Source organism: Pipra filicauda, unplaced genomic scaffold (assembly GCF_003945595.2).
Source record: "Pipra filicauda isolate LSUMZ 115617 unplaced genomic scaffold, ASM394559v2 scaffold231_size1239837_pilon, whole genome shotgun sequence".
Lineage (NCBI taxonomy): Eukaryota > Metazoa > Chordata > Aves > Passeriformes > Pipridae > Pipra > Pipra filicauda.
Genome location: NW_024104345.1, coordinates 507,957 through 535,954, shown reverse-complemented (window position 1 = coordinate 535,954; position 27,998 = coordinate 507,957). Strand labels below are relative to the sequence as shown.

At 38.8% G+C, this 27,998-nt stretch overlaps 1 protein-coding gene across 1 annotated transcript; it reads left to right on the top strand.

The window, feature by feature from the left end:
• Positions 1 to 251: 251 nt before the first annotated feature.
• Positions 252 to 27,998, top strand: NPHP3 (nephrocystin 3). Its single transcript, XM_027748577.2, has 27 exons — positions 252 to 795; positions 1,426 to 1,551; positions 2,775 to 2,925; positions 4,932 to 5,084; positions 5,563 to 5,696; positions 5,945 to 6,105; positions 7,954 to 8,101; positions 8,643 to 8,717; positions 9,268 to 9,447; positions 10,860 to 10,963; positions 11,628 to 11,742; positions 12,753 to 12,896; positions 13,437 to 13,534; positions 14,012 to 14,114; positions 14,709 to 14,791; positions 15,819 to 15,957; positions 16,768 to 16,932; positions 17,406 to 17,503; positions 18,266 to 18,388; positions 18,738 to 18,927; positions 19,070 to 19,311; positions 19,709 to 19,784; positions 20,925 to 21,052; positions 23,181 to 23,421; positions 24,752 to 24,877; positions 25,467 to 25,582; positions 25,754 to 27,998. Exons 1-27 carry the CDS (start codon positions 442 to 444, stop codon positions 25,932 to 25,934), a joined length of 3,954 nt encoding a protein of 1,317 aa, XP_027604378.1. The 5' UTR covers positions 252 to 441; the 3' UTR covers positions 25,935 to 27,998.

Here is a 27,998-nt window from a genome sequence, read left to right as displayed (position 1 = left end):
CGGGGCTGAGGGTTCGCCGGCGAGCCTGAGATGGTGCCAGCGGGAAAGTTTGCCGGGACCTCACATTTGCTCGTTTTCAACAGCAAAAACTTAAACCCTCGTCACTTTTCCTGAAAGGAGCAGATTCCCTCCGCCTTTCCCCAGCCTGGAGGGACGGCTCGCGCTCCCCCTCCCGGGCTGCTCCAGCAGCGTTCCCAAGCAGGGAGCCGCCGTGGGACGGGGCGGGAGCGGGAGAGGAAGGGAAGGAGGGAGAGAGGCGGCCCGCGGGGCAGCTTCCTCCCGCTCTCCCTTCCCCGTCCGGCCGGCGCATGGAGCGGACCATGTCCCGCAGCCGCAGCCGGCAACGCTCCGCCCCGGGCACGTCCTCGCCGCCAGGTCCCGCCGGAGGCTCCGGCCGCATGGCCCGGGGTTAGAGCCGCGCCCGGCGGCGGGAGCGGGGCCATGGGGACGGCGTCGTCCCTGGTGAGCCCGGCGGGCGTGGTCGGGGAGGTGATCGAGGACACGTACGGCGGCGGCGGCGGCGAGGCCTGCGAGATCCCGGTGGAGGTGAAGCCCAAGGCGCGGCTGCTGCGCGGGTCCCTGCGGCGCGTCGGCGGCTCCCGGCCCGGCGGGCTCATCGGCGCCAGCTTCAAGTCCACGGCCTCGGTGCAGGAGCTGGAGTGCGTGGCCGAGTACGAGCGCCTGAGGAAGGAGTACGAGATCTTCCGCGTCAGCAAGAACAACGAGGTGGCCTCCATGGTGAAGAAGGAGGCCAAGCTGGACAGGGAGAATAAGCGGCTGCGCGCCGAGCTACAGGTAGCGCCCGCTGCCCCTCGGGTGAGGGGACTGAGCAGCAAAGCTGGGGCTGCGAAGGACTAGTCCCGCTTCCCTGGGAAAGCTGACAGGGAGGCGGCGGGTGCGAGGGAAGGCAAGGTACTGAGGGAATGGTGCGTGCCCCGGTGCTATCCTGGTGAGCCACAGGGATGCCTTCAAGGTGTGCGTCTGGGAATGGGGACCGCGCCGTGCGGTCACTGTGGTGACCAGTGATAGAACCCGTGGGAATGGCCTGAAGTTGTGTCAGGGGAGGTTTAGGTTGGATATTAGGAAAAGATTCTTCCCCCAGAGAGTGGTTGGGTAGTGGAACAGGCTGTCCAGGGAAGTAGTCATAGCGCCAAGCCTGACAAGAGTTCAAGAAGCGTTTGGACGATGCTCTCAGGCACGTGGTGCGATTCTTGCGGTGACCTGTGCAGGGCCAGGAGATGGACTCTATTCTTGTGGGATCCTTGTGGGTCCTTTCCAACTCAGAATATTCTGTGATTCTATCTGCCCTGCAGTAAGGAGAGATGTAGGGTGCTGGGATAACATCGTAGACAGACCTGAAAAGTAATCTAAACCCTTTTATCGGTGATAAAACTCAGAAAAAAATGCTATATTAAATGTTTTCAGGCACTTCAGAAAACTTACCAGAAAATACTTAGGGAGAAAGAAAGTGCCTTAGAAGCTAAATACCAAGCAATGGAGAGAGCTGCTACCTTTGAACATGATCGAGACAAGGTCAAAAGGCAATTCAAGGTATGTCTTGACTTTTCTTTTTGTGGGAAAATGACCAAAAAGAAAAAAAAGATGGATGTCACTTGTTCATGTTCCCTAAATGCTTCTCCAATATCTTTCATGAAGACCTCTCCTTCTTAAAAAAACCTTGAAGTGTCATAGCCTATTTCCGTTAAGATAATCCTGCCAAAACCTCTCTGTGAAACTATGAGGAAAAAAAATAGAAAATAAATTTTTAAATATTAAAAGAAGAATATGCAGTGAGGCACATTAAACTAAATTCGAATGTTATTCGAACATGGGAGTATATTAATTTTTGAGAGTGACAAGAAAACATGGGCTGCAAACTGACATGTGCTGAAAGAATGTATAAACACAGAGTTCCATTGTTTCTGAATAAATTTTATATATTGCATTGTAAGGTTTAACACCTCTAGCTTACATTAAAGAAAAATGTGTACTGGTGCATCTCTTTTGACTGCCAAAATATGATAGCCAGTTAAAGACAATTTGCACTTTCTGGAGGAATGACTTGAAAGGGCCGATACTTCTGCTGTTCCTTTGCTGCAGATGACACTTCTACCACCCAAAACAGGTCCTTGTTTTGTACTGTTTTCAGGATTCTTCTTATCCTTAATTGTAACTGGTGTTAATGTTTGGCAGATATATAAAAAGAGGATTGGTTTTGACCTTACTTAAGAAAACGAAACTTGAGAAATATTTCATTTTTTTAAATTTAAATCTAGGTTTGTGTTTTTTTCCCCACATGACAGTAATATTTTACAAACAGGACATCTGGAGATGCTTGATCACTTTCTATCATAGGAAATTTAAATTTCTGCAACAATAATAAGTAAATACAAGATTATATGTGATTGTAAAAAAATTACATAGAAGAATAAAAGGGAACCTTTGAAAAAAATATTGCATGTAGTGATTTTAGAAGACAATAAACTTTAAAAAGTGAAGAGAGTCATTTGCCATTTTTAATGAACATACTAATGCAGGCTTCTAACTTTCAGAATGGTATACTAAGGTTTAAAATGGTAACATTTTAAAAATAGATAATTTTAAATTATGTTTTCCTGCTCATTTTTAGACTACTGATGGCTTTGTGTTCACATTTTCATGCTTTTGCCTGCTGAATGAATGCTAGAAGCTTATTTTTCAAATTGAAAGTAGATAACATGAGTTCAGGAACTGATACTGAATTTTAAATTTTTTTAATTATTACCTGCTCGTAGATTTTTAGAGAAACTAAAGAAAATGAAATTCAGGACTTACTGAGGGCCAAACGAGAGCTAGAAGCAAAACTCCAGAGACTCCAGGCCCAAGGAATCCAAGTGTTTGATCCTGAAGAGTCTGATTCTGATGATAATTGTACGGATGTTACAGGTGAGAATTTTATCCCCAATATTTTATGTTGGAGCATGACTGAAGTCTCAGTAAAGCACAAGACAGATATTTATGTTCTTGTGAAAAAGAGTTTTATTAATCCAGATGAAAAGCAGCTTAAAGTGGTTTAAGAGATAAAAGCAATGGACTTTGCAAACTTGTTTTAGATTGTGAGAACCCCACATTTCTAGTCTTACACATAAATAGATGATGAAGACCAAGTACTGTCTAGACACAGTGACTTGAATGTTTTTTGAAAATTGTTCCATGAACAATTCTGAGTTTTCTAGTCTTTTCTGAGTTTTCTGATCCTAGATCTGAGAGATCATGCTCCAAAGGATCCAAAAATCACACCTGAAACTAGAGGCAATCTTAGACACTTTGGATGATGACATATACCAGTCTCAGCTGCTGCACTTTTCAGAGTAGCAGTTAGACATTTACAAAGGTGAAGTATATACAAAATCTTGTTTATGCTGTATGAAGTATTTGATATCATAGGAAGTGTTCAGATGGGTGTGTGATCAGTCCACTGACTTCGTATCTGATTCAGAATAGAGCAGTAATTATAGCAGACTTAACACTCCTCAGGATGACCATGAATGCTTGCACTATAAGGGGTTACTGAGGAAAAGCTGTGTGCAAATGCTGTTGCTTAACCTTTGTTTTGCTTATTGAGGTATGTCAACCATCACATCTTGGCAGGAGTATTTAGAAGTGGAAGTGTTTCAAAATACACTGATTTTTTTTTGCATAGTAACTGTGCAGTATCTTGGGCTGCATCAAAAGCAGTGTGGCAGCAGGTCGAGGGGGGCGATTCTGCTCCTCTATTCACTCTGGTGAGACCCCACCTGGAGTGCTGCGTCCAGCTCTGGGATCTCCAGCACAGGGAAGACATGGACCTGTTGGAGCAAGTCCAGAGGGGGCTGCCAAGGTGATCAGAGAGGTGGAGCACCTCTCCTAGGAGGAAAGGCTGAGAGAACTGGGTTTGTTGAGCCTGAAGAAGAGCAGGCTTTGAGGTGACCTAATGGCAGCCTTCCAGTACCTGAAGTGAGCCTCCAAGAGAAATGGAGAGAGACTATTTACAAGAACATCTAGTGACAGGACAAGGTAGAAAGGCATCAAACTGAAAGAGAGTAGGTTTAGATTAGATATTAGGAAGAAATTCTCTACTGTAAGGTTGGTGAAGCACTGGAACAGGTTGCCCAAAGAAGCTGCGGATGCCACATCCCTGGAAGTTTTCAAGGACAGACTGGGTCTGGTATTGAGCAACCTGGTGAAAGGTGTCCCTGCCCATGGCAGGGGGGTTGGAACGAGGTGATCTTTAAGGTCCCTTCCAACGTAACCCATTCTGTGATTCTATGATTTGATGAACTTTAGTGGTATAGAAAGTAGTTTTCCTTTATATATTTTTTCTTTCTCCTTTTGTATTAAATTAACTTTTCAATTCATACTTCCCTTCTTATCTCATTCTAAGTCTTTTTCAGTTTCCTGATTTTCTCCATGGAAGGTTTATTTAGTGTCTTGAATGTTGTATATTGGTGGGCAGAAGTGTAATCCAAACATATTATGAAGAGATGCTGTCAAAGCTGTCTCAAACAGCCCAGATTTCAATCCTGACCTACAGCCCCTCTATGCTTTTTCAGTGCTGGAGCAATTCCTGAACAAAAGTTGTCAGTTTTGTGGTGGGCACAAATGACTGTAGCAATAATGTGAACTGTTTTCCTGATTTGTAATGCAAGTCAGTATTTGAACTAACAGATGTGAGCAATCTGTGTAATAGCAAATATTAGCAAATAACCTCATCCTTAACATCATGGATTTGCATTATTTTTGAACAAGCGCCCATTTAGAACTACAGCACATAAAGGTGTGAGCAAATCTGCTGAAGGAGAGAAAAATTGGTCAGTGGCATGTGGCTGTAAGTTTCAGCTGGACTATTAAGGACTGATAATTAACCTTGTTTAGTGGCAATGAAGAGGGTTTTTTTGTTTTCCAATTTTTAGCTACTGGGGCACAATCTGAATACTGGAACGGAGGAGCGTTGGGAAGTGAGCCATCCATGGGTAGTATGATGCAACTTCAGCAGTCTTTCAGAGGGCCTGAATTTGCTCATAGCTCCATAGATGTCGAGGGACCATTTGCAAATATAAACAGAGGTAAGTAATGGTAGTTTGTTTTGCTGGGATTATAGTTGTCTGTGTAATTTTTCTATCCATTCTTATCCATATCTGTCTGTTCTTTCTTAGCTGCTTTTGTGTCCGTTCTTGGGAAATTTGACTAAAGGGTTGTTTGGAATTTTTCTTTGTAAAAATAAAAGGAAATGTAGCTGTAGGCACTAAGTTTAATATATGTGGTGATTATGGCATGTGCAGCAGTGATTTTAGCAAACATCAGTGACTGGTGCTTTGTTGTGAGTAAACCAAATACCATTTTGTTACTTAAATTGACGATGGAAGATGGTGACCTTTCTTTCAGTATCTGCTGGTGTTCTATTTTCTGTTTGTATTCTAGTATACTACTATTTTAGATAAGATGTATTATTCTTAATATCAACAGGTGATGACTTGTGTTTTATGCAGCGCAATGAGATGTGAAGATCTCTAGACTTCATTTTGGTTTTTTTTTCATTGGCAGATGATTGGGATGCTGCTGTTGCCAGTTTATTACAGGTCACTCCTCTGTTTTCCCATTCTCTGTGGAGTAACACAGTAAGATGTTATATTATTAGTACTGATGAGACTCAACCAGAAATGAACATCCTAATTAGAGTAAGTACCTCACAAACTTATGCTCACTTTTATGCTATTTTGTTTCCAATGTGATACTGATTCAGAAATTGGTCTAATATTTCTTAAAAGTTTTAGTAGATGTAGTCTGATTTCAAAAAAAACAGTGAAATATTTTCAAGGACTTCAGGGAGAGAAACTGCCTAGAGAAAAGAAACAGATTTGGTGAGTAGGTCTTTAGTACTATGCACGTTTAATAATAAAGCACTGTTATTCGAATTTGCTTACAGAACTACTCTCCAAAACTTCAAAGAGTCTGTGAAACAATGGGGTACTTCTTTCAAGTTGTTAATTTTTCATCAGAAAATGAAAGGCCTCTTCAGGATGTAAGAAAATGGGAAATTGAAAAAAGTTCATTAGTCATTTTGCTCCTGCATTTAACTTTGCCAAGGTGAGGATTTTCCAGACTGGTAAAACAAATGGAAACTGGTAATTTATGCAGAGCACATAGCTTATTAAAATGTATATGATGTTTTGCTCAGTACATTTCCTAAGCTAATATCTTCAAAGTGATACTCCTTCAAACTTTAGGTTTGCTAGTGCAGACACTTGAAAGGATGTATCAGCTTTGTAGCATTTCCTTTTTCTTATAGCTACAGATTCTCTTAAAATACAGCTTGAAAGATGTCTTCATAATACAGAAATGTTTTGCTTTCCAAGAGCAGCTCTCTGTTGTCCATACAACTGTGTCTTAGGAATTCAAGATGGCTGGTGCAAATATCCTCAGTGGTTTTCATTTGCTTATCTAGCCTTACACCTGTCTGTAGTATTTTGGGTTTATTCTATCACATATTAGTTTCTGCTTTTTGCTGTCTTTTGGATTAATTTCATGGCACTCCTGTTTGTTACCTTATGCCAGCTTTTGACAGTTTGATTTACTGAAGTCATGATGTTTTATGACAAATAGTGATGCAATGTGTTCTGTTTGCTCAGTGAGTAATTTCCTAACCTTCTAGAAGAAGAAACCTGATTTACTAAATGAAAAACACCAACCTAGGGGTACTTTCAGTATTGTGTTAGAAGTATTTGTTATCCATTTGAAAATTTTGGGTGGAGCATAGTTTTGATGTGTGCGGGAGAGAGGGGTGTCCTTTTGCTGAAGAAGAGAAAAAGAAAAGATTAGAAAAGATAATATTAAGAATCACAGAGTGATCATTCCAAAACATCTGTGTGAATGCAAAAATCTGAAGATACCAGTATGCATTAAATTTAATTTTAGAGGTAGGTTTTGAACTCTAGGGATTTCAAATACTGTTATGTTGTTAGAGCTCTTGTGTTAACTAGACCACCTGTTTCTGTAAATAAAAAAATTGGTCCACAGAGAAATAAAGGCTAGTTTAAGACACTAGTAGCTAAGATTTACAACAATAGAGTGCTTTAGGAAACAACCAAGTGCCATGGATGATGGTAATTTGTTTTTATAGAGGAACTGGACTAGAGCTGCCATACATTTATACTCTTAGGAAGGCAGCGTTGGCTGCTGAGGATATGTTGGCTCTGAGGGGTTGCTGTTGCCAAATAACCCAGTTTTATGTATGTGGGGCACAAGTGTTTAAGGAGAAAATAGGCAAGGAAAAAAAACAAGTGAAAGATTGTTCCTGCCAATAGTATTAATTTAGAGAATTTCTCTTAGAGAAACTGATGAAAATTGTAGTGCTTGTATATGGAACTAAATATTTGAGAGATCCCATTTGCTATTGTCAGCAACCCTAAGTCATATAGTTCCTTCTGTAGAACAAGAATGTGAATACAAAATGCTTTTGAGTTTGGACATGTGTAGTTCTCCTCTTTAACTGCTGTAAATTGAAAGACTGTCCTGTATCTGACAAATACTAAAGGACTTTTCCTATAAAGATCAAGGAATACAACAGAGCCTTCAGAAAACTGATGACAGAGCATGTATAGGATGCTCATTAATCAGATATGAAACCATATTCTTTCCATACAAGGCAATTACCTTTCACTCTGCAAATTGGTATGACAGGAATATCAGCTTTTAATTTACAAATCAATAATCATAAAAATGAATAAATGGTTTTAATGGTTTTGGTACAAGTAGCATAAATTTTCCCTTAGCTTTTCCTTGCTTTGGAGTTTTTCTTAAATTCTCTTTTGAAGTATTTGCTTGCCTTTTGCTGTAAATAGATTTTGTAGTGAAACCCATCTTTGGAGCTTGTGTTGATTGAACTGTTTACTACAGCAGTGTAATATAGCACAAGAATGCTGATTTCCAATCTAGTTGTTTGCTGGAGGACTGTGAAGAAGCCTTCTTGAGAAATCCAGAAGAAAAACCCCGGTTAATTTACCACAGAAAGGAGGATGACAGAGTCAGTTCAGTCTCGGTGCAACAGTTAATTGAGCAAATTTCTTACGTGAACAAAGCAAAGGTATGGCATTTAAAAATTGTTTTAAACAACACTGAGTGCTAGTAGGCCCAGATTTTAGGAGAAATGGCATTACGCTCATTACTCTGGATGCTCTAATGTAAGCAGATCGATGAAGCTGTAATTTATGAATGTTACAAAATTTTCATTAGCAGAGGAGAAAAAAAGCAACTTCTTTTTTCACTAAAAAAAAAAAATCTATGTTATAAGGATAGAATTTCTTACCTGTGTTTAGGCACTTAAATGGCAGAGTTATTTATCTGAGTGCCTCTGCAGCCACTGAAGAGAAAGACGTGTACCTCCAGAGAGATTCCTCCTGTCTGAAAATAGATCAGTTGCCATTTTTTTTCCTCTACAGGGAGAACTGTTGACAACAGTTGAAACTAGATGCCCAACTTTAAAGATCTTAGGCAAAATGAATCTTACATAAGGGAAGCAACAGAATGGAATTTAAATGTGTTCCAGAATGTTTTTGTATGAACTCCTAAATACTGTTCTCAATTGGATTCAGATTTGCATCATGCTTTGCCATTTACTTTTTCAGATTATTGACCATGTTGGAGGTGTGGAGGAAGGAGCATATGAAATCTATAGTTGTGTGGAAAAAATAATTAAACAGGTAGAGTATATGATGCATTTTAGCTTTTTCTGTTCCTACTCTGATTTGTGATCTTAAATTAAGTCAGTGTGATTACTATATACTACTTAGATGTAATTCAAAGTATCTTTTTGTATTTTATCATTAATATCTGGCAAGCAAAGAAATGTGCAAGTGGAAAATAAAACCCCAAACTGAGCAGTGGTTTTATGGACAGAAGAAGAAACACCAGGGGAAAGGGATCTATTCATAGCCTAAATTAGCTTTTATTTTCTCTTTATCCACATCATAGAATAAGGAAAGACTGCGTAGTCCATTCTGTCCTTATTCTTCCTTGTGGTAAGTTGCTCCCTCTATGAGGTGACTAAAATCAATGTCTTGAGACCTGTACATTCAGAGTTAACTTGGTTTAATCTAGTTGCTTATTTATTTATGTTCTCTTCTACCCTAAAAGGAAATGAGCATCTTGGTGTTAGTAGAGTTGCACTCATACTGAGACTAACAGCAAAAATGCCTGCACTGTTAAGAATTGTAATTGTAGTTTTCTCCATGTAATTTTCTTTTTACTTAGGATATATTGGGGTGTGAAATGACAGAACTAGAAGGCAAGGATTTAGATAACAAGGAAGACTCCACTGCTCCTGAAGAAGAAGTTTTTGGTGATGTGTTGTGGGATGCACACGATGAACAAGAGCAGATGGAAGCTTTTCAGCAGGCCTCTAATTCAACATGTGAACTGGGATTTGAAAAAGTAAGTACATTGGAAAGGTATATTCATGAAGAAAAAGTTATCATTCATTTCCATCCCTTGCTAGGCAGGATGCACTTCTATAGAAGAATCTGTGTCTGAAAGCATCCTTGAGGCTATTACTCCTTATGCTAAAGGAAACCCTATTTCTTATATAGATGGCACATTTCTTTTCTGGGAGAGATGCCAGTTTGTGTGTTGTTGAATGGCATTGATGAAGAAGTAGTTGTTGTTCCTGCACTGGGGAAAAGTGCTATAATGGTGTGCCAAAGGCACTTTGTCCTCCTAGACTTCAGGACTTTGCTTGTCAAAAGAAAAGACTGAATGTCTTTCTTCTTTTTTTTTTTTTATTTTTTCTCTTCTTTTATTTTCTTTTTCTCCAAGAAAATCCCATCTCTATCTTGACACCTGGATTTAGGTTTTTAGGAGATGACTTATGAAAAGATTTCATCTCATCTTGCAGCCATGTAAGAAGAACACAGGAAACTTTAAAATAGAAGGCTGCTGAATAGCTCGGTACTTACTCATTTCTGGAAATCAAGTTTTTAAAACATTTCAAGTTGTGAGCGTCAGGAACAGGGAAGGTATAATGAATGTAGGAAGATAAACATTAATGTTGTCACAGAATGTGGTGCAACAGCTTATTTGGGCAACTTTCCTTGATGTTATAATGTAACATAAGCTTGCAGTTTCTGTATTATTGTATTTAAATTCTTAGTGCCCCTATTTACTAGCAAAATATATTCTTTTACTTCACTACTCTTATACTGGTGATGGTTTGGAGGACTGTACCATCTTTACTACATTCTAGAGCAATAAAATATTAGAACATTAAGGGAAAAATGCCAATCTATATCTCAATTTTGAAGACAAAATATTTCTCCCAAGCAGATGATGGGTGTGGTTTGGGTTTTTTTCGTCACCTGTTACAACATTCTTGGACATCCAAGTGAGTCCAAGTGAGTGGTGAAGGAAGACCTTCTTTTGTGTGCTTAGTGTCTCAAAATATCATTTATGGCAGATGCCAACTTCGAAGGCTTTGTCCTGGCAATCATATCCAGTACAGTGGAGTAGTTTGGGGAAACAGGGGGTAGGGAAGCCTGAACAAACATTGTACCCTGTTGCTTTACTATAGTAACACTAACCCCGTTTATTAGCACTGATGGTTCCATTTTAAATGAGATTTATTTATTTTATTTATTTTACACTTTTAAAAAAAATGGTAGTAAATTTTGTGGTTTAAGTGCTTCCTGACAACATTTTCTCCATTTGTATTTCATTTGTATTACATTTCAGTAGTTATTCCTTTACCTTAATAAATCAGTACATTTTGAATCTACATGGTTCACAATCCCAGATACTGTATTTCTGCCTTAAACAGTGGAATATTTATAATGATTGTTTCTTTTTCATAGTATTTTGAACGTCTAAATGACCTAGTAGCAGCACCAGCACCAATTCCACCGCTGCTTGTATCAGGAGGACCAGGCTCTGGGAAATCTCTCCTTCTGTCAAAATGGTAATTTTTTTTTTTTATATGAATGAAATGTAAGAAAAAAGCATTACATTTCAAATATTATATCAGTCTAATTAGAGGTAAAACCAGGGCATTTACAATGCACTGTAGTTACTGAAACATCCTGGAAAGATTTGTGATATTTGAGTAGCAAATTCCATCTGGACTGCCTTTAACATCTACCTGACTCCAGCTGCAACACCTTACAACTGTCTTTGCACAGCATTGCTGTGTGGTTTTGGTAGCTCAATAATGTTGCCCTTTTCTGATACACAGGAGGAGTTCTCTGGAGTCTTTTTAACCGAAATAAAGGAAAAATCCAAATAATTTACCATAGAAATGTATTTTTTGGTCACTTGTAAGCTATGACAAAATTTGCTGGCATGAAAATACATCGATGATGTCATTGCATCTTAAAAGTTACTATCCAGTGCAAGGAAGGGCATTTGTTAATTGCTGTCGGTACCGGGGAGAGCAAAAATGGAATCTGATATTAAAAATTTAATTATAGTTCAGGAAATATCTATCCTATTTTGTAAGATAAACATGGAACACCTCTAGCTAAGATACTGTATCTCCTTTGGCAAAACTGATGGTTTTTGTTTGGGATGTATTTGCAAAATTACACTCTGTTGAGTCTGTTTTTTTCCTTCTCTTCTGTCATTAGGATTCAATTACAACAGAAGCATTCACCAAACACGTTAATTCTTTATCACTTTGTTGGGAGGCCCATGTCTACTAGTTCAGAATCTGCATTGATAATTAAACGCCTTACTTTGAAGGTATGATGTGTTACATACCCTGCATCGCTTCTTGCTTTGGAAAGTGCCACTGCTTGTCAAAAGATAAAATTTTCTACAGATTTTTCTACATCAGTGAAAAGTAATACAAATGTAATAGAAAAGCATTCGAATTCAGATTGGACAGGGCTCTGAGCAACCTGATCTAATTGAAGATGTCCTTGCTTATTGAAGGGTTTTGGACTAGGTGATCTTTAAAGTTCCCTTCCAATCCAAACTGTTCTGTGAGTCTATGAAATGTAAGGCGTTACAAAATGGGGGGAATCTGATCCCATAGGCTGAACATAGATAAATTAAATAGCATCTCTGGGATATTCATAATAGATTGACATCAGCAGTTTCCTTTCCAGTGACCTATATTGATGACTTATAAAGCCATATAAGCTCCTTCCAAAATTCCTTGCCATCTGGCCAATGGGAGAGGCAGGTGGTACCTCTTCTGTCTATGTGTTTAGGAACCTGAGGCTGTATTGGACCAGTTGGCACCACATTTTTCCTAGACTAGTCTCTCTCCTATGTTAATTTATTTTTAATTGTGTAATAAATACGTGGGGAATAAGTGAGGAGTCTTTTTGTGCCAGGGTCTAAGCTTTCTTTTTCCATCACAGGGTGGCACTAAGGACCTTACAGGACTAAAACCTTTAGAAAAATGAGATCAGTTGTGCTATCTTTGCAATTTTCTCATGTATTTTAGAAGTTTGCCTATTTAACCTGTGCAACTTTAAGTCTTTTAAGTCTCCAAATTTCTTGTCTATTGTGTAAACTCAGGTAATCTCTGTAGAATTTACATGCTGAGTTGAATAATTATTCTTTGTTCTGCATATACTGAAAGGAAAGATTTGTATGTGAACTTGACTAGAGAAATTGCCCCAAAATCAGATGGGTTTTTTTGTTTGTTTGTTCTTGTTGTTTTTTCTCCTCTTAGGACTTCTTTCAACTATCCTACGTGATTTTTAAGGTAGAATTTCTTGTATCTGTTTATAATTCTGCAGCTTATGCAACACTCTTGGTTAGTGTCACCTCTGACTTTTGATCCAGCTAAACTTCTGGAAGAATTTCCCCGTTGGCTGGAAAAACTTTCTGCACGCCATCATGGCAGCATTATTATAATTATTGATTCTATTGACCAAATACAGGTATGTCTTCAAAGTATTTGCCATTTGTCCATCTAAAGGAAATCTTGACTACTGTAATAGGTTCAGCCATAGCTATGTAACAGAAGTATTAGTGTTTGTTTTGCTCTAAAGAGAACATATAGAAAATAGTTTTGTAAAAAGTGCAGTGGAGTTATTTTTGTAGATAAATTTTATGTTGGGTTGTTTGGGTTTTTTCTTTCTAAATTTATCTTAACACTTTAATTTTTGAGCAGTTTGGTTACATTACTTATCGAAAGATTCAAGGCTGTGAGCTGACTTATGGGGCTTGTAAATAGCCTTGTTTTTAGGAGGTGAGCATTTCAGCAATAGTGTTCTATCTGCTTTATGTAGTATATAGTCGTGCTGATACTTATAATTGGGTCATTTAGTACCGTCTCAAGAACTAGACCATGAATAATTTTTAAGGACACTGGAGAATTTAAGACTCCTTGCATTGAGTTGTGCAGTTAATGAAATGTATTAATTTCTGGCATTGTTTTGAACAATCTTTATATTAAGCAACCGCAATTTGTTTTTAAGCAAGCTGAGAAGCATATGAAGTGGTTGATAGATCCACTGCCAGTGAACGTGAGAGTGATTGTGTCAGTGAATGTAGAAACGTGTCCACAGGCTTGGAGGTATGTTATATTTCTGAGATGTTTCAAAGTAGCCTGGGTTAGAATTATTATTTTAAATTACAGTTACTCATTGAAGAGCAGACAAGATGTGGAGATGTGGAGATTTAATAGGGTATGATTTTGCAACCTGTGAGACAAATGAGACCTTCTCTATTGTAGTCACAATGACAGATTTTAGCTGTTGGACAATCAGATTTCTGCTTTACTGTGATGGATCTATCCACACGACTGTATGAAAGATGACATTAAATGCAGTCAGATGCGCATCAAGAACCGCAGTACCAGGATGTAGATTCAGGATAAGGTTAAAAGTGGAAATTTGACTTGAGAGAACTAGAATTTCGTAGTAGCAGGGAACAGCTTCAATTACTGCTTTGATATAAATCTTTAAAAAGCTCTAGAGCTGTGATGCCTTTTTTTTCCTTTTGTGTGCTATTTAATAAGGTTCGAATATGACTTTGTTCTCTCTTACCAAAGGTTATGGCCCACTCTTCATCTTGATCCACTGAATTTCAAAGATGTTAAATCTCTCATTAATGCAGAATGTAGCTCTGCAAATGTTAAATTGACTAAAGAGCAGGTATGTCTGTTGTAGTTTTTCTAAAGTACCTTACTTTGCTATAACTTTTAATGAAAACATGGAAAAATGACATAAGCCCAGCTGCCAAGAGAAAGTATTATATTTAGCTAACTAAATACTATTGCTCAAGATAGCAATGGCTCCTAGCACTGAAACGCATATGGAGCAGCATAAATTTTTAACACATAAACAGTGCAGTTGCACATGTTGCTGTAAATGTGTTATTTTATTTTAGCACACTAGAAGGTTTAGTTATTTTTAATTAATTATTGCATAATAATGTAGCAATGATTGGCTGAATGGGGAAAACAGTATTTTACCTTTGTCATGGAGACTGATTCTGTAAGATAAGCCTCATGTTGGGATATAATGTTAGATCCTTACTCTTCATCTTAAATTCAAAAGGAAACTTTCACTCATATGCTCCTATAGCTAGAAAAATATGCAGTGTTTTGTGCAGTAGTTACCATGTCTTAGTGTTCAGATGTTACAGATAGAAGAATATCTAGAACTTTTATTTTCTTGTCAAACAGTGAATGTTTTATTTGTTTGGTAAATTTCATCGGTTCACAGATTTTATTTAAAATGTTGTAGGAGAAGAAGCTTGAGAGACATTGTCGTTCTGCCACAACTTGCAATGCTTTGTACGTCACTCTCTTGGGCAAAACCATTGCTTGGTAAGTTGAGATGTTCTGGAACTTATTATGCTCATCACTAGATTAGAAGACTTTAAGTGGGTTTGTTAGCCTTTTGAAATACTTTCATTTACCCTGGAATGAATCTTGTTAAGGAAACACAGTGGAGAAGTATGCAAAATTTTCGCCATTCACTGACTGCGAATGCAATAGGAAGAGAAATCAGAGAGCATACAGTCACCATTTTGATAATAAGTGAATCCAAATAGTTGTATCTTTTTTCAGCTCTTCTCTTTATATATTTTTTTTAATGTTGTTCTTCTTCCTGGGTATGTCAGTTGCTCCAGTGCTTTTTAAAGGTGTTTGGAGAGTGTTGATAATTGTTTTGTTAAACAGTTAAATTCAGGTGTGCTGTGTTTGTTGATTTACCAGATAGCTTGCCTCATAGATTTTTAAGGCTAAAAGGAAGTTCAACAACTGTTTAGTTTAACATCCTGCATATGGTACTTAGCCTTATAATTCCTGCTGTGGAGAAAATTAATCTTCCCTCTTGTGCAAGAGAATACTTAATAAGTGCATTGGCTTATTATTAACCTAGACTTCATCTTGTTGAGAAAGATGCATTTTTAGTTAAGAGACTCCCAGAAGATGATACACTAATTGATAATTTACTCCGGGTGACTGATTTTCATTATTTTTGTTTCTGTTTTATGTTCTAGAAGGCTTAATTGCTCCTGAAAACATACTTTGTAAATGCATTAACTGAAACAGCAGCGTATGATTTTATCTTTATCCAACCTGATGTTCTTATTTTATACTCCTGCTGGAGGAAAGAACACTGCAATTTACTTTTTTGTACAATAAAATGTTGCGGCTATTTAGAAAAATCAGACAATATGACAGAAAGTGGGTTCTGGAACTCACCTCTTCTGTGTTTAATCTCATCAGGTGCTGTGCACCTTTTGAACCCAGTAGGAATCCAGAGATAGAGCTCTTCAGTAGTTTCAATTCCAGCTTACTCAGCCAAATTTAATATGCTAAACCTCGCCCTTTTTGTCCTCCTGCTCAGTGTTGGAAATACAGGAAATATTGACGAAATCCTTCAACAGTGTTGCCAATGTCAAGACACAGTGTCACTGTACAGGCTTGTTCTGAGATCAATTCAAGAATCATTGCAAAGTGAAAAAGAGAAAGGTCTTTTGAGAGAGGTAAGCAGAGAATGCACCGCTATTTCTACAGGTAATGTCTAGTCTTTCCTGTAAAGAATTTTTCTTAACTTAAAACTAAATGTAAGTCTATATTGGTTCATATGTATGATTCAGAGATTAGTGTGTATTATTAGCATAGAAGGGACAATTTCATTAATCTAATTATTTCTGTTCCATAACTATAGAACATATGACTGCTTTGTGTTAAATATAGACTGAGCTGTTGTCTCACAAAATAAAGCAGAGTTTTTTCAGTATGATGTGATACAGAGTTAGCACTTCCTTGCTGATCACTACCCTGATCTGGTGATTAACTACATTGAGCATAGTAAATGCAGTCAAAACATAGTATCTTGTGAATACAGGGCACTGCTTATTACATTTTTGACTTCTCTTCCTACCTTTACAGAATTTCCCTCTTGTGTGAAACATTTTTTCTTATTAAGACAAGATACTCAGTAATTGCTACTTCTTTGGTAATAGCAGCATAACAACCTTCATCATATTTTACTTAGATGGAAGTTCCTCATGATAAGTTATTTTTCCCCAGTGTTTTAGAGGAAAGTCTAAGGAGCCATTTGTTTATCCCAGTGTCCCATTTGGTGCTTCATCTATTAGAATATTAGTCCGTTAGCACTGAGGTCTCTTCTTTGAGAAGAGAAGAGGGAAAAGGCTTGTGTAGGCAGGATATTTTTTCCTTTGGCTATAAAGTTATCACAGCAATAAACTGTATTTTTCTTGACATTTCAGTGTAACTAAGCTCTGCAGCAAATATTGCTAACCATAAGATGTGATTTCTGCTCTCTGTAGATACTGTGTGTCATTGGTGTCAGCCACAACGGCATGAGTGAGTCAGAGCTGATGGAGCTTTATCCTGAGCTGACTTCTGCAGTCTTAGCCTCACTCCTTCACAGCCTGCACAAAATGTGTTTGCTGACATATGGCTGTGGTTTGCTGAAGTTCCAACACCTCCAGGTAATTCTGAACATGTGCAAGTGAAACTCCTCACCCCCCGCCAGTGCCAACCTCTGTTTTTAGATAAGTTCTGTTGTTAACTAGGTAGGCCTTGATGTTTGCTCATCCATTCTCCTTAACCTCTGATTTGATTTAGAATCACGTTGAAAACTACTAGAGCTGTGATACCAATATTGTTGAAAATCTGATCTTTCAGATCTTCATAAATTTCTGATCTATTAGTTATTAACTCTTTGTGTCCTAGAAAAAACTGGTTCCACAAAAAAAACCAAGAAGAACTGAAGGAGAAGGGAATATTGCCTAAATAACCAGAGCTTTGGTCTAATATAATACAATCTGTTTGCAGTGCCTGTGTCATTGAGAGATTTTCATTCTATAAAATAAAATGTGTTTCATCTTGCATAACACTCTGTATCATCGGCACTTAAGCAAATTAAATGCATTCCCTTTTTTTTAATTATCCTTACTTTCAGGCTTGGGAGATGGTGAAACTAGAGTATATGGAAGAAGGTGAAAATGTTATTTCTGCCTATAGACAAAAACTAGTGGAGTATTTCACCATGCAGTTAAGGTAGGTCAGAATTCCTCAAGAAGTGCTAAATTGCCTCATAGATATTTTTTTTTCTTCATATTCCTTCTTTGGCTGAGTTTAATAAATTGTTATGGCAAAATAACTCTGCAAAACCCTAGTTGTCAGTTTAGAAGTTTTATTGATATGTTGCTTTTTAATCTTGGAATAGAATGAGGACTGTGAAGGGGAATGGGCTATGATAACGATAGAGTTATCAGGTGAAAACATAGGGCATGAATTTATACCATATCAGGTATTTTGTACCTGACCCCGTGTGGATTTTTAACTCCCAGTGAATGCTAGGAAATTTGAGGTTGCTTGGAACTTGAAGTTCATGTCCAGCTTGCAAACTGCTTTGCATTTACATCCTGGGTTAGTGTGTCCTAGCTGTGGGCTGCTGCTTACTGCTCCTCTGAGCATCCACTGTTGGGTAGTAGAAAGCCAGGAGAGCCACAGCATGGCAGACAGAGGGGGCACAAAGGGGCATTGGGCTGCTGGAGGGCTGCAGTCCTGCTGGCAGGCACACAATAGCCCATATGGGATGGAGAAGCAGCTTCCTGTGGAGTGCCTAGGGGTTCCAATGCCTTCTGAGGTGAAATTAAAATGAATATGTAAGAAAATTGAGTACCTAGGTCTTATAGTAATCTGTCTGTTTAGACATTCATGTATGGCAATTGTATGCTTGCCTAGTTTTCATGTCAAATTGACAAGTTCTTTTAGGCCTCTTGGGGTTTTAATTTTAATTTGTTATTCTTTCAATAGTCGAGACCGGGTGACTTGGAGAAGCGCAGATGAACTTCCCTGGCTCTTCCAACAGCAGAGTGATAAGCAAAAGCTACACAAGTGTCTTTTGAATCTCTTTGTATCCCAAAACCTTTACAAAAGGTACAAAGGTAGCCACTGCTTTGGGGATTATAAACATTTCAAAGTAATTTTTTGTCAGTATAAATCAAAAAGTGACAGATGCAGATTAAAAGTACCTAAGTAACAGAGGCTGAAGTGCTAAATGCTGTTTTCATGTAAATAATCTATTTTTTCTATTCTGTTACACCTGGGGGTTGGTAAAGGGATAATATTGCTGTTGAATAGCACTAGTCTCCATGAATTGTCTCTGTAGATGCTGTAGCATAAAGACAATGTTTGTGCATATGGCCCTTTTTTTTCGAAGCTAGTGTCAGTCTGAATAGAGGGTTATCAAAGATAAGATGAGATTCTTATTTCCTTGTTAAAACAGGGGACATTTTGCAGAATTGCTGAGTTACTGGCAGCTGGTTGGGAAAGATAAGAGCTCTATGGCAGCTGAGTATTTTGACTCTCTGAAAGAATATGAAAAAAACTGTGAGGGAGAGGAAAGTATGATCTGCCTGGCTGATCTTTATGAGACCCTGGGACGGTTTCTTAAGGACCTAGGTCTTCTCAGTCAGGTAAGTACGTTTAGAGATTGTTGTAACAGCAAAAAGGCAAATTAAGCAGAGCTCAGTGTGTACTTTCTATTGCAGTTGATAAATTATTGTAGCATATATGATGCTGCCTGCTGCCATCATACTCTGAACTTGGTTGTTACAGGCTGTAGCTCCTCTGCAGCGGTCTCTGGAGATTCGAGAGACTGCGCTGGATCCAGACCACCCAAGGGTGGCACAGTCACTTCACCAGCTAGCAGGAGTGTATGTTCAGTGGAAGAAGTTTGGAAATGCTGAGCAGTTGTATAAACAGGCACTGGAAATCTCTGAAAATGCATATGGAGCTGAACACCCTCGGGTAGCCCGTGAACTTGATGCACTTGCGACCTTGTACCAAAAGCAGAACAAGTAAGCTTAAATACACTGCTGTTTTTCTTTTATGTGGAGATAGTACAAGAAAAGTAACAGGAAGTATTTTCTTCCTGAAGCCAGAACTTTTCTTTGGTTCTTTTTTTGAGTTAATGTGTTCTAATGCAAACATGAGCATCCCCTCTCTCTTCTTGTAGCAGGCCACCTAGGAGGGGCCTACTTTTGTGTTTAGTTAAACAAAAAACTTGTAGAGATAAAGGAGTAGTATTGTCTGGCCCTTGGCAGTTTGGGTGTTTTTATCTGTGACAAAAAGTGTGATTGTGTTCAAGATTCCTAAATTCTCAAATCTGTACCCTCAAGTAACTTAGAAGCTTTCCAGCATACTCATTGATGCTACATTTGACATCCTTCTAACACTACAAATAACTATTTTCAGATATGAACAAGCTGAGCAACTGAGGAAAAAGTCCTTCAAAATACGCCAAAAAGCAGCAAGGCAGAAAGGCAGTTTGGTAAGGAAATGTGTGATATTTAAAAAGAAGTGCAGGGCATGTTGCGACTCTGCTAAAGAGATGATGAAATTTGTCTGCAGAGCTGACAAAGCTCGAGGGCTTTTGATAATTGTGGGCATAGGTAGTGAAGTAGCTTAGCAGCAGCTTTGGTAGCTGCCCTTTCAACTCTGCTGGAAGTGGAGATGTATCAGTACGACTGGAATAGAGTTGAGAGAGATGGAAAAGAAAGAAGTGGATATATATGTTTCAGGGGTGCAGAATTACTGCTGATACCATTGTCTGTCAAAGTGGCAAGGGAAAAAGGTGTTCTCCAGAATAGCTGAGGCATTTATCCTACCAGTGAATACAGTGCTTACTGCAATGGAAAATCCCACTAATGATATTAGGTAACATACTGAGTTTTTATCTGTTTTTTGTTTCTGTGTTGTTTTCCAGCTCCAGGGTTCCTCTTGTCATTCTTGAGCTAAGGGTTTGTCATGTAATGCCTGTACTGTAAGAGTTCAGCTAATAACTCCAGAGCTCTAGTTGTAGCTCTAATGAAAGTAGTAAAAAGCCATAAAAATATTGCTATTTCCACAGTGCTTAAATACAAATGAATTTGGTTCATAAAGATTTGGTCCATTTCTGTAATGAGTTCTGCTGCACAAATATTTTTATTAAGACTGCAAAGATCAAAAATAGGCAGAGTGCGTAACAACGGCCACACTTTTTACTTGTGATTCATTTTACATGTAAGCATTAACTTGGCAGCCCATTTTACAAAGATCCATGTGATGCCTTGAGTAATACTGTAAAAGCATTTGTATATGGTGTTTGGTGTTGGAGATTATATTGATTTGAAGTTTTGAGCTTATAAACCTAAGAATTTGATCTGAATTTGTTGTTTGAACTGTGAAGTTTATGCAAATTAGCATGTTTGATGCAGGGAAAACGGTTCATGTGACAGCACAGTAACTTGAATTGCCTAGGAATTTTCACCAAACTTTCACATTTTAGTTACATTATAAATAAGCATGTGCCATGTAGCTTGAAAAAAGAACTTAAGTAGGATTACTGTGCTTCTTTTGATTTTCTGTCTTGAGTGTTATTAAACTTTAAAAGTAATGGTGATTGGCTTACATTGCTTTGTTCTTCGCGTAGTGTGGCTTTGCTCTCCTGCGTCAAAGAGCCCTGCAATTGGAAGAGCTCACATTGGGCAAGGATACACCAGATAATGCTCGAACCCTTAATGAGCTTGGAGTCCTCTACTACCTGCAGAATAATCTTGAGTAAGTTGTAGTAATTGTGACACCTCCACTGAGTGGTCTCAGAGGTCTAAATGGAGACAAAGCATGGAGAACTAGCGTTAAATATCAGGAGGAGGAACTGCCTAGTTATAATGGATGCTGTCAGTCTTATGGGGGAATCACCCATTGTTTTGACAGAGGAGCTGCTGTAATCCTGTAATGGAATAGTAATACACAACTGCAGTTGTGAGATAAAATATGCCCTTTGCTACATTACGCAGTCTTTTCTACTTTGACAGTTCTCACAGATTCTGCTGTGAGAATCTAGCTCGTGACATATATAAAATCCATTCCAATCTCTCCCCCATTGGCATGAAAGCTGTCTGTTGAACACTTTAACATGTTTTACAGCCTTTAAAGTTACTTGTGAAATGTGTTGTGTGTCCTAAACCTTCACCTCATATGTCACGATTGCTTTATCCCTGGAAGTACTTGATTACTATGAGGAGTTGCCCAGAAGTCTGAAGAATGTTTTGAAGACGGAGGTTGAATTAAAGAAGAGAATAGCTATGGGGGTGTATAATCTGTTAGATGGGCTTTTCAGTCCTTAATGGGGGGGATCCGTGTTTGCACAGAAATACATTAACTATCTGTCTACATCCATCCTAGCAGGATGTATAGTTCCACACTGCATAAAATAATTGCTGATTTGGCATTTGCTTATTTCAAGGAAAGTCCATTACCAGCTGGCAGCACCTGTGAAGCTTCCAAGCTTGAGTTTGTTCTGTTTCAAACTTCAGCCTGTAGAGATCATAGAATAGAATCATAGAATCGATTGGGTTGGAAAAGACCTCCGAGATCATCGAGTCCAACCCTTGGTCCAAATCCAGTCCATTTACTAGATCATGGCACTCAGTGCCACGTCCAATCTGCGTTTAAAAAATCTCCAGGGATGGTGAATCCACCACCTCTCTGGGCAGCCCATTCCAATGCCTGATTACTCTCTCTGTAAAGAATTTTCTCCTGATATCCAACTTAAATTTCCCCTGGCGGAGCTTAAGCCCGTGCCCCCTTGTCCTGTTGCTGAGTGCCCGAGAGAAGAGACCAACCCCCACCTGGCTAGAACTTCCCTTCAGGTAGTTATAGACGGTGATGAGGTCACCTCTGAGCCTCCTCTTCTCCAGGCTAAACAACCCCAGCTCCCTCAGCCTCTCCCCATAGGATTTATGCTCCAGTCCCTTCACCAGCCTTGTTGCTCTTCTCTGGACCCGCTCCAGCACCTCAATATCCTTTCTGAACTGAGGGGCCCAGAACTGAACACAATACTCAAGGTGTGGCCTCACCAATGCAGAGTACAGGGGAAGGATCACTTCCCTGCTCCTGCTGGCCACGCTATTTTTGATACAGGACAAGATCCCATTGGCCTTCTTGGCCACCTGGGCACACTGTTGGCTCATGTTGAGCTTCCGGTCAATTAGTACCCCCAGGTCCCTTTCTGCCTGGCTGCTTTCCAGCCACTCTGTGCCCAGCCTGTAGCGCTGCAGGGGGTTGTTGTGGCCAAAGTGCAGGACCCGGCACTTGGCTTTATTGAACTTCATCCCATTGGAATCAGCCCCTCTCTCCAGTCTATCCAGATCCCTCTGCAGAGCCCTCCTGCCTTCCAGCAGGTCGACACTCCCTCCCAATTTGGTGTCATCAGCAAATTTGCTGATGATGGACTCAATCCCCGCATCTAAATCATCAATAAAGATATTAAACAGGACTGGACCCAACACAGACCCCTGGGGAACACCACTGGTGACCGGCTGCCAGCTGGATGCAGCTCCATTCACCAGCACTCTCTGGGCCCGACCCTCCAGCCAGCTCCTAATCCAGGAGAGGGTACACTTGTCCAAGCCATGGGCTACCAGCTTTTCCAGGAGTATATGATGGGAGACAGTGTCAAAGGCCTTGCTGAAGTCTAGATAGACCACATCCACAGCCTTCCCCTCATCCACCAGGTGGGTCACCTGATCGTAAAAAGAGATCAGGTTGGTCAGACAGGACCTGCCCCTCCTAAACCCGTGCTGGCTGGGTCTAATCCCTTGTCCATCCTGAAGGTGCTGTGTGATTGCACTCAGGATGATATTACAATAATGTTAAAATATTGCTGAACAAATATGTACTGTAGGACAGCGGAGCTTTTCCTGAAGCGCTCCTTGGAAATGAGAGAGAGAGTCCTGGGATCCGACCATCCAGACTGTGCACAGTCTTTGAACAATCTGGCAGCCTTGTACAATGAGAAGAAGCACTATGACAAGGCTGAGGAACTCTATGAGAAAGCTTTGGACATCAGGAGGAGAGCATTGGCTCCAGATCATCCCTCCTTGGCTTACACTGTGAAACACCTGGCGGTGCTGTACAAAAAGATGGTGAGCACAAGCCTGTTACCTTTTCTTAGCGTGTGAATGAACTGTAATGCCTTCCATTGTTACCATCTTCAATCCAAAGAGTGGAGCATGGGAATTCTGTCAGCTATTGGTGTTCTAAATACATGCATAAAATATGTAGTAAAATGGCCTCAGTATGCTTCCAAAGAACCCAGTAGCACTTTCAAAACACACCTTATTTAAAGAAAAGCTATTTCTGATTAATGTCCTCAATGTCCTGCATGCTCAGTATTCACCACGAAGAATTTCTGGTTTAGTGTAGTGAATGTTTTAGCTGCAAGTGAGGGAAGCTCTTCCTAGCTGTATCTGAGTTCTCCACTGTCTGCTATGTGACATCCACATACAAGAGTTTGGTCAATTATGCCCTAATGGAAAAATCATGTTTAAGGGTATACAGATAGTTCTTTTTACACAATGACCTTGAACATTACAGTCCAATTGAGGGTAACTTGAAGGCTTATGAGGGAGATGCTACTTTACAGATAAACTGTCTGGCTGAGCCATCTTTAGCTTATGTTGACCTACTGAAAGATGAGGGTTACTCCCCTGTAAAATGCACCGTGGGGAATAACACGTGTTAATGCAGTACAAACTGCATTTCATAATTTTAAAATGTTTTATGAATATTTGTGTTTGTAGATGGTTGTTCTAACTATTTGATATTATCAGTGTAGTAGTGATATACAATTTCCAACTCTTGAACCAAGATCAAGTTCAGTGGATGACAAACATTTTATTATTTTACTGTTCTTCAAAGAGAAAAAAACCCTTGAAGATAATCCCTTGGATCAAATGTGCCTGTGTTTTTGCTAAATAATTATTATCTGCTATTCTGTGCATTAAATGGTTTGGGGTCACATATTCTCTGCTCGCTTCAGCTTCTAAATTTCCTGCTGCTAGAAACTGCGAAAACACTCAATATTTGCATCAAAAAACTCTTTGCCAGTTTGAAGAAGCACAAATTAAAATCCAGTGGAGAAAATTATTTTGATTAAAGTACAACTGAAAATTCTTTTAAAGAGCTTTCTCAATGAGACACTTGTGGGGAAAAATTAAATTAAGAAAGGAAGAAATAGACATAGATAAGAAGCATGTTAACTGGGAGTTGAATATGCTCAGTATTTTGGAAAATTAGGTCATAATAAATATTCGTGATAAACAATCTGTGCAAAATATAACTATTAATTAACCAAAGTTAACCCCTTATTCTAGAAACAGTTACATCTTCTCTAAGGCTTTTGTTTAAAATAGGTTTTACTGTTACTATCTTGATACAAGAGAAATGAATAATTTTTTTCCCTGTTATTTCTAGGGAAAACTTGACAAGGCTGTTCCTCTGTATGAGCTAGCAGTTGAAATTCGACAGAAGTCATTTGGCCCAAAACACCCTAGTGTAGCAACTGCACTGGTAAATCTGGCTGTCCTTTATTGTCAGATGGTAAGTTTTTCATGCCTAACATGTTTATTTTTCCTGTCCTAGACTTTTTTATGATTTGTCCCTAAATGAAACCAAAGAAACTTGATTGCGTTTAAAAGGGAAATTCCTTATAAGACTTGCATAACTAAAAGCCTGAGAAGGCTGCAGACTTTCTAGCCTGCAACTAATATGAGATTCAATGGAGATGCAATCCACTTGTCGAATTCCTTAGCATCAATAGGAGGGAGTTTGTTTTCTTGTTTCCTGGATTTCTGCAATCTGCATATCTGATTTTTAAACAGGGATTAAAGCTGCCTTAGGTAAAATCAAAGAGCATCTGGTAAATCTTTCAGGACTGAGATTTTCAGAACTGCACGGGAAGTCCAAACCCTAATTAGAATTAGTGGGAATTGCATTTGCAAGTGCAAGCCAATTGCTTTGACAATCTCAATGATCATCCGCATGTGTCAATAGTATTGAGAACTCAAAACACCTTGCTGGTTAAATATGCATGACATTGCATCTAGAATGCTTTGATACTATGTTGGCAAAAAAAGAAAAGCAAATGTAATACACATCTGTAACAAAAAAAACTTTCTACTACCCAAAGAAAAAGCAGATTGAAGCTTTGCCTCTTTATGAACGTGCATTAAAGATTTATGAAGACAGCTTTGGCCACATGCATCCTCGCGTAGGGGAAACACTGAAAAACTTGGCAGTGCTAAGGTAAGATTATACGCTTCAACCCTATAAAAGCAAATTACTGCATGAAACAAAACATCCTGGGCTTGTGTACTTGCTAGGAAAGTAGAGAGCCTTAAGTACTCTATGGTGTGTATTTCAATTTAAATGATTTGAGAGACTTTTTCTTCAACTGTGTTTTACTCTTTTCCAAAGCTACGAAAGGGGAGACTTTGAGAAGGCAGCTGAACTTTACAAGAGAGCTATGGAAATAAAAGAAGCAGAGACTTTGTTGATAGGTGGTAAAGCAACTTCTCGACACTCATCGAGTGGAGACACATTCAGCTTAAAAAGTGCATTATCACCAAATATTTTCCTGGAACACGGACAAAGGTGATATGAACCTGCTCCAAGAAAATGCAGTGTCTATTGGTATTTTAAAGCAGACAGAAAATTTGCAAGACAAATCCATTTTTCCAAGGATTACATACTATTTTGGTACTGACACCTGTCTTCACGAATGACAGGAAAACAAATGTTTCAGCTTGAAATCCTCCAACTTTGCAGGCTGTATGGTACGAAGTGAGCTGCTTTCATTGTATATAGGTGCACATATTAGTTGCTAGCTCAAGTTATAGGTAATACCAAGAACATGGACTTGATACCTCTTAGCCTAAGTGCCAGGATTATAACAAGTTAAGCTGAACCCCTTGTATAAACTCTATGGGGTAGTTCTTATTTCTGTGCTGTAATAGCATGGCTTAGAGGATTTGTGTATTTTTGCTTCATCAATCCTTTCTCCCTTTTCAGAAACCTTTAAAGTTGTTTCTGAAGAGATGGTAATTTTGAAAAATTTTTGAAAATACAGTTCCACCAAAAGTTTTGCCTGCAGGGTTATTTCAGCTTTAAGCAAACTTGCATTCAAGGGACTTGTGCAAAATTAATTGCTTTCCTTGGGAAGCTAACGTATCTAAATATATCATCATCTACAGTTAAAGCCGTTGTCAGATTCCACTCTGTTCAGTAAAAATATTTCCAGTGAGGAATTGGAATGATTATGACCCAATTCCCTGTTGTTAAACCTTTAGTGATACTCTCACTATTTAATCTCACTGAATCCCTTAAAATACAACAGTGTATTTGCTGGGAAAACCTAGTGATTCAAAATAGTTTGCCATCAGATAAAGAGATGATAAACCAATCTACCTGCCTCTTGTATTTCTTAACACCATAGTCATGTGGAAGAAATCAGTTTGAAGTCTGTTCTCATACAGTGCACAAATCCATGAATCAATTTAAATACATACTTTTTATTAAAAAATGAATATAAGTGGAAAATTAATTGAAACCTCACTATAATGTTTCAGAGGCAACTAATGTAAAGACTTATTTGATCCAGTTTGAAAAATGCAAATGGTCTTCAGCTCCAAGGGGTACTTACCTTGCACCCTGTGTTTTCCCTCTTTTGGAGCAGAATTAAATATAACCCATTTCAGCCCTTATTCTAGTTAGGAGGATTTTAATATTTGAATAAGGCTCTAACTTGGCAAAAGAAACAGTATCTGAAACTGACAGCACAAATATACAGCTCAAATTTGATTTTTAACATGAAGATTTAGTTTGAAAAAAAAAATCAAAAATAGCTCTTGAAGATATTATGATACAGCAACAAGAGTTGGCACTTCCTAATAGCTCTCTGGATATTTTCCTCTTATTCAGAAAGTGGGTTTTTAATCAAAGCAGGAATTTGACCACTGTATTCCAGCCACCTTGAAGAGTTTTGAAAATGGGAAAGTTTCTTTGCAGGATTGTTACCAATTAACGAGAGGGGCAAAAGGGAAAACAAACACCAACCAAAAACCCTCAACCTACTTAGTTCCTTGCCTGCTGTTCCTAGATCTGGTAAATCCCTTCTCTAAAGAATTACCAGATATCTCGTCTGTCACCTCTGTTCTGATTTTAACATGTAAAATGATGTATCTTGCTCTCCTGAATAGTTTTCCTTAATGTTTCTGATTTAAATAAGAAGCAACTTTCTAGATCTTCAGTGTTACATTAGACTTGACTACAGAAAGTAAAGCAGGATCACGTAGGACTAAGAATCCTATGGCCACGTGTCAGCTGTAGCCACTGTGTGCTCACAAGACAGCTGTCCCTGTAGTTGCACCTCATGGACAGTAAGGAAAAGTAATTTATATATATGATGTATGCCAGGTAATAATTCTGTGTAGGATAATTCCTCCTCAAAACTGAGGGTCACCAGCTTCAAGGGAGATTTAATTACACAGGCAGAATATCAAGATTTTATTCATCAACATTCATGCGACACTGTAAAAACTGAAAACTTCTTTTATAAGACTGCCAAATAAAGCTGGACTTAACCATGGCAATGTGCTTTAATTTGTTAGCTCGTAACAAAAGAAGTAATAAATTTTCTATTATATTTTACAGTTGGAGTAGA